The sequence below is a fragment of the Sinocyclocheilus grahami genome, unplaced genomic scaffold (genome assembly GCF_001515645.1).
Source record: "Sinocyclocheilus grahami isolate Dianchi unplaced genomic scaffold, SAMN03320097.WGS_v1.1 scaffold888.1, whole genome shotgun sequence".
Classification (NCBI taxonomy): domain Eukaryota; kingdom Metazoa; phylum Chordata; class Actinopteri; order Cypriniformes; family Cyprinidae; genus Sinocyclocheilus; species Sinocyclocheilus grahami.
Window position 1 is genome coordinate 935,481 of NW_015506067.1, and position 6,464 is coordinate 941,944.

The 6,464-nt window shown below is 38.2% G+C and overlaps 1 protein-coding gene across 1 annotated transcript in view; it reads right to left on the reverse strand.

Moving 5' to 3' along the window:
- The window catches only part of pkn1b (protein kinase N1b), a 37,885-nt gene that overhangs the window by 16,646 nt on the left and 14,775 nt on the right, over positions 1-6,464 (reverse strand). The window contains exons 2-4 of the mRNA XM_016248714.1: positions 3,576-3,873; positions 3,253-3,398; positions 2,746-2,866 (exon numbers count right to left, since the gene is read on the reverse strand). Of these exons, the coding sequence (XP_016104200.1) occupies positions 2,746-2,866; positions 3,253-3,398; positions 3,576-3,873 (565 nt within the window). The remainder of the gene's footprint in view (positions 1-2,745; positions 2,867-3,252; positions 3,399-3,575; positions 3,874-6,464) is intronic.

Sequence of the window (6,464 nt, forward strand, 5' to 3'; positions counted from 1 at the left end):
AACAAAGAAAAAAAAAAACACTATATATATATATATATATATATATATATATATATATATAAATAAAAACAAAATAATATTTAAATCAAAATATTAATAAATACAATAATAGGAAATTAACAATACTAAAATAACACTAGGTTAGACATGGACCCCTTGTGAAGGGTGTCAATGATTGTCTTGTGGACAACTGTCAGATCAGCAGTCTTCCCCATGCTTGTGTAGCCTAGTGAACCAAACTGAGATACCATTTTGAAGGCTCAGGAAACCTTTGCAGGTGTTTTGAGTTGATTAGCTGATTGGCATGTCACCATATTCTAATTTGTTGAGATAGTGAATTGGTGGGTTTTTGTTAAATGTGAGCCAAAATCATCACAATTAAAAGAACCAAAGACTTAAACTACTTCAGTCTGTGTGCATTGAATTTATTTAATACACGAGTTTCACAATTTGAGTTGAATTACTGAAATAAATGAACTTTTCCACGACATTCTAATTTATTGAGATGCACCTGTATACAGAATGGCAAACTGCTCATACTATATTCACAGTATGCACTAAGTATGCAATGCACAGTATATATGGAGTACCAATATAAATGACTACAGCTGCCAAAAAGTGCAGTATACAGCCAGAGAGCAGTGCAAGAAATGCAATGCGCTTGACCTGACTTTCCATTTCTAAAATGACGAATCAGAAATGATGTGAACCATGATTTCTAGCACTTAGAATCTGCATTATGATGAATCGAACTGACAGGACAAGATCTTTCTCTAACCTTAAACAAGACTCTGGAAGAGCAGAATTGTCACCAAATGAAACAAAACAGATGTTATGGATCAACAAGAATTATCAAGTGAAACTGCAGCTCCCGCTGATGGAGAGACCCATCCTCAAATCCCCTCACAGGATGTCAAACGTCATTCCCACGGGCGGCCCGGCAGTGGACGCTGATGGCCGAAGGGTGGAGCGGCATTAATAAATCTATTCTTAACCAGCCGCTGCCATCCAGCCCCAGGACACATGAGACTTCAGTGCCGAAACACGCCATTAGTGTCCATTAGCGCTGCACGCTTCAGCTCTGTCCATTTCCTCCCTCCAGCTCTCATCTTTCTGTTTACATCTCACATCTTTCTTTAAATCTGACTCTTTTACTCTCTATCAATGAAGGCATTGAGAAATAACTTAATTAAGGGATAGTACATCCAAACATTTTCACACAGCTGTTTTCTATACAACAGCCAAAAAATGTCACGCTCCAAAAAGCATCTACTGGTCCTAAAAGTACCAGTCCATACAACTTGTGCACTATATTATAAGTCTTCTGAAGTCATTGTGTGAGAAACAGACTCAAACTTAACTCATTATTGGCTGAAAGTCTTTATGCCAAAATTCTAGATTTGCATTTGCAAAACGTTTGGTGTTGTTGCAGGCAAATGCCATTGGTTTGCAAAGATTGATGGTGGATAGTGAATTAAATTTGGGTCTGTTCCTCACACAAGTTTAAAAGAACTGTCATTGTATAGTAAAGATGATTTTAAATGTTCTTAATTTCTCCTTTTGTGTTCGTCTAAACAGACAAACAGCAGTCTGGAAAGACAGACAGTCATTTGTCACTTGCCAGAATTAGACTGTTTGACGAGATGACAGCAGACTGGTTTGCAAAACATATGGATTCGTGTCCTCACCATTTATGCAATATTACACTGAATGCAAATAATTTTAGTAGCCTTATATCACAATAGCACTGTTGAGTGAACCTGGGCTGCAGTATGGACAAGACTAATTATGCCCTCAGTCATGGCCTAATGGATAGAGGGTTGGATTTGTAACCCGAAGGTCACGAGTTCGAGTCTCAGGTCCGGCAGGGATTGACGGTGGGGGGGGTGAATTACCAGTACTCTCTCTACCTTCAATACCACGACTAAGGTAAAACCCTTGAGCAAGACACTGAGCCCCTAATGCTCCGGGTGTGTGTGCATTTGGATGGTTTAACTACAGAGCACAAATTCCGAGTATGGGTCACTTGGCCACACGTCACTTCACTTTCACTAAAGCTGAAGAAGTCTGACTATGTGAAATGAGACTCACTCCAGAGAGGCAAACAGAGAAAAGTGATGTTAAGGGATCTTTACACTGCGTTTAAGCCATTAAAGAGATCTATGATAAGCTGCTAAACTCTTATTTGTCGGAGTGAGACAAACAGAACACGTCTATAGCGGTGAGACATACCCTGAATGTCGTCTGTCTGTTCGGTGGCCTGCATGGCTTTACGGATCTGCATACGGATGATGTCAATCTTCGTCTTACTGTCCTGCAGCATCTGCTGAGCTGACTGAAGCAGTTTTTTATCCTGGAGCACAGAAAGATGGACAGATGGAGACATCAAGGTAAAATGTCAGATAGATAGATAGATAGACATCAAGACAGATACTGTAGACAGTCAGATAGACATACAGACTTCCAGATAGACAGTCAGATGGATAGACATCCAGATAGATAATCAGATAGAAAGACCGACAGACAGTCAGAGAGAGATAGATAGATAGATAGACATACATATAGATAATCAGATAGAGAGACAGATAGACAGACGGATATAGACATTCAGACAGGTAGTCATATAAACATTCAGATAATCAGACTGATAGACATCCAGATAGAGTTAGACAGACAGACAGACAGACAGTCAGATATAAACCGTCAGAGAGAGAGACAATCAGATAGTATAGCGGTGAGACATACCCTGAATGTCGTCTGTCTGTTCGGTGGCCTGCATGGCTTTACGGATCTGCATACGGATGATGTCAATCTTCGTCTTACTGTCCTGCAGCATCTGCTGAGCTGACTGAAGCAGTTTTTTATCCTGGAGCACAGAAAGATGGACAGATGGAGACATCAAGGTAAAATGTCAGATAGATAGATAGATAGACATCAAGACAGATACTGTAGACAGTCAGATAGACATACAGACTTCCAGATAGACAGTCAGATGGATAGACATCCAGATAGATAATCAGATAGAAAGACCGACAGACAGTCAGAGAGAGATAGATAGATAGACAGACATACATATAGATAATCAGATAGAGAGACAGATAGACAGACGGATATAGACATTCAGACAGGTAGTCATATAAACATTCAGATAATCAGACTGATAGACATCCAGATAGAGTTAGACAGACAGTCAGATATAAACCGTCAGAGAGAGAGACAATCAGATAGAAAGATATATACAGTAGATAGTACCTTGGTAACCCCATTGGCATAGATGGGGATCATGTTCTCTGCCCCCTGTTTGACCTTCAGTTCGATGTTGAGCTGTCGCTCCAGAGCCTTAATCCTGTCCTGATTGGCTGAAGAGCGACCTGGCGTCCCAAGAGACTGAAGGTCATCTGCGGGTCAAAGACAGGGTCAAACATTTATCTGGGGTCATGGTCTAACAGGATTATGAGGACTGTAAATATATAGACAACAAATCACATCATCAAATTACAATTTTATCACAAATTTACATTAAACTCATTTTTGCATGTAGTCTTAAAGATAAGATAATAATGATGACCCCTGACCTTTGCCGTCATCGTGACCCTTGACTACGATGTGGGCGTCCAGCTCTTGCAGCTGAGCGTGGAGCGAGTCCAGTTTGCGGCTGGAGCTGCGTATCTGGCTCTCCACCTGCTGGGCATTGCGTTTGTCAGTGGTGGCCCGTCGCAGGTTCTCCGCACCCGCTTTTATCTTCAGCTCCTTCCGGATCTCCCTCCGGATCCTCTCTCGCTGCTCATCCAACCGCTGCTGCACGCAGGAGTCTGAGAAATCAGAGTTCTGGTCCAGTCCCAGCTGCTCCAGGACGGAAAAACCATCCGAATCCTAGGAGAAACAGGAGGGGTCATGGCAGGCTGAGGTTATGTATGACAGAACGATAAATAGATAGAATGATAGACAGACAGAAAAAAATTGAGACAGATAGAGACAGGCAGATAGAATAATGGATAGATTGATAGATAAAAAGATCCACAGAGACAGATACAATGATAGATAGCTAGATAGACAGACAAAACAATAGACAGAGACAAACTAAGACAGGTAGATAAAATGATAGATTGATAGACAGAGAATAATAGACAGATAGAATGATGCATAGAGACAGACAGAAAGAAAGACGGATAAAACAGACAAGACTGATAGAATGATGGACAGACAGAAAGAAAGAGTATGGCTGTAACACACTCATAAATAGGACTAACTCTGTAAGGGACAAATTTACTACAAAAGTTCAGGAAAAAAAATAGGCATAAAAATAATCTACCTTGGTTCAATGACAACTTATGGAAGCTGATGAAGAACAGGGACTCAGCATTAAAGATGGCTATTAAGACAGGAAGGGATATCGACAGGCTTTGTTATAAAGGACTGCGGAATAAAGTTACTCGAGAGCTGCGAGTAGCTAAATCAAATTATTATCTTCACCAATTAAACGAGGTAAAAGGAAACAGCAAATTGATTTGGAAAAATGTTAATAGTCTTCTACAGAAGGAGATCAATTATCCAGGAGATGTCAAGATCAAAGTTCAAGGAAATTTTATTCTAGATGATTATTCCATTGCTACTGTTTTTAATAATTGTTTTATTAATTCTGTTAACGAACTGGGGGGAAATTTGTAAAAATGGAAAGAATTATTCTACCGTCTGATGTTGATAGCCAAGATTTTAACCTAGCCATGACTAATGAAACACAGGTTAACAAAGTTATCAGCTCATTAAGAAATACTAAATGTAGGGATGTTCATCAATTTAATACTAAGTTTCTTAAAACTCGTAAAGATACTTTAGCTCCTGTTATCTCTCATTTAATTAATTTATCATTTGAATATAGTGTTTTTCCTACTGCATGGAAGCAAGCCATTGTTTCTCCTATTTTAAAATCTGGGGATCATTTTGAGGTAAGCAACTATAGACCAATCAGCATATTGCCAGTAGTCTCAAAGGTTGCAGAAAAGGTAGTTCTTGAACAATTGACATCTTATCTTAATAAAACTAAGGTTGGTTTACACTGTATGCAATTTGGTTTCAGAGTAAATCATTCTACTGAAACAGCTACTTTACATTTAACAGAGCAAATAAAATCTAAACTTGACAAAGGTGGAACAGTTGGTGCTATATTTTTAGATTTGCGCAAAGCTTTCGACATGGTTAATCAAAACGTTCTTCTCTCTAAATTATCTAAGTTCCAATTTTCATCTGGGGCTTTAGCATGGATCTCATCATATTTATCAAATAGACAGCAATGTGTAAAAATTAAAGGAGTTCACTCCAATAACTTAAACTGTACAATGGGTGTACCCCAAGGATCAATATTAGGCCCTTTATTATTTAGTTTGTACATTAATGATCTCCAACAGCAGTGTGAAGGGATACAAGTGCAAATGTATGCTGATGATACTGTTATTTTTACACATGCGAGAACAGCAGAGTTAGCAGCTGAAAAGCTAAATGTTGCTATGGAAAGTTTTACACAGTGTTTAGAGCAATCGTGTCTTACCTTGAACACTGGTGAAACAAAAGGGATGTTTTTTTCTAAAATGAATGTGTGTTCTTCCAATGCAGATATTTTTATAAATGGTGAAAAGATAGATAGAGTTTAATTATCTTGGTTTAACGCTGGATCCAAATCTTAGTTTTAAAAAACATGTAAAGAAATTGGTGAGAACTATAAAATATAACTTGATCAATTTTAGACAAATTAGACAATGTCTACCCACTGATGTAGCCAAGACTTTTATGCATGCTACAATATTTTCTCATCTGACATACTGTCTGACATGTCGGGGTCAAGCAGGGGAAACTGTTATTAAACCTTTAAAATCTCTTTATAAACAGACCTTAAAAACTCTAGACAAAAAGCCTAACCAATATCACAACTGTAGGGTTTTGGAGAAATAAAATTTTTTGAGCTTTGATAATTTTAGACTTTTCTCAAATTTGTGTATGGTATATAACATTTTAAATGGTTTAGCCCCTTCTATACTTCGTGATTTTGTGCATTTTCGCTCTACAGTCTCTGTAAGATCTACTAGATCATCATCTACTAGTGATTGTGTTGTTCCTTTTCGTCATTCTGCCTTTGGGTTATCATCTTTCTCAGTGAAAGCTATTATTCCCTGGAACACTCTACCAGAAGACATAAGGATGTGGACATCTATTGACATGTTTAAATTAAAACTAAAATTGTATTTAAAAGCAACTCAAATCTGTAAACACTGATACAGTTGTGGCTTAACTGAACGTTATCTTTACTTTGCTCTGAAGGGATGTGTATAAGAATTACTGTATTGTATGTGTTTGTTGTTTTGTTCTTATGTTTATCTGTGATTATGATTACCTGCCAAGGGACCGCGGATGAAGACTAGCCATTGGCTAAATTCGGTACAATGCATGAAATGGAAACATTTATGTTAAAA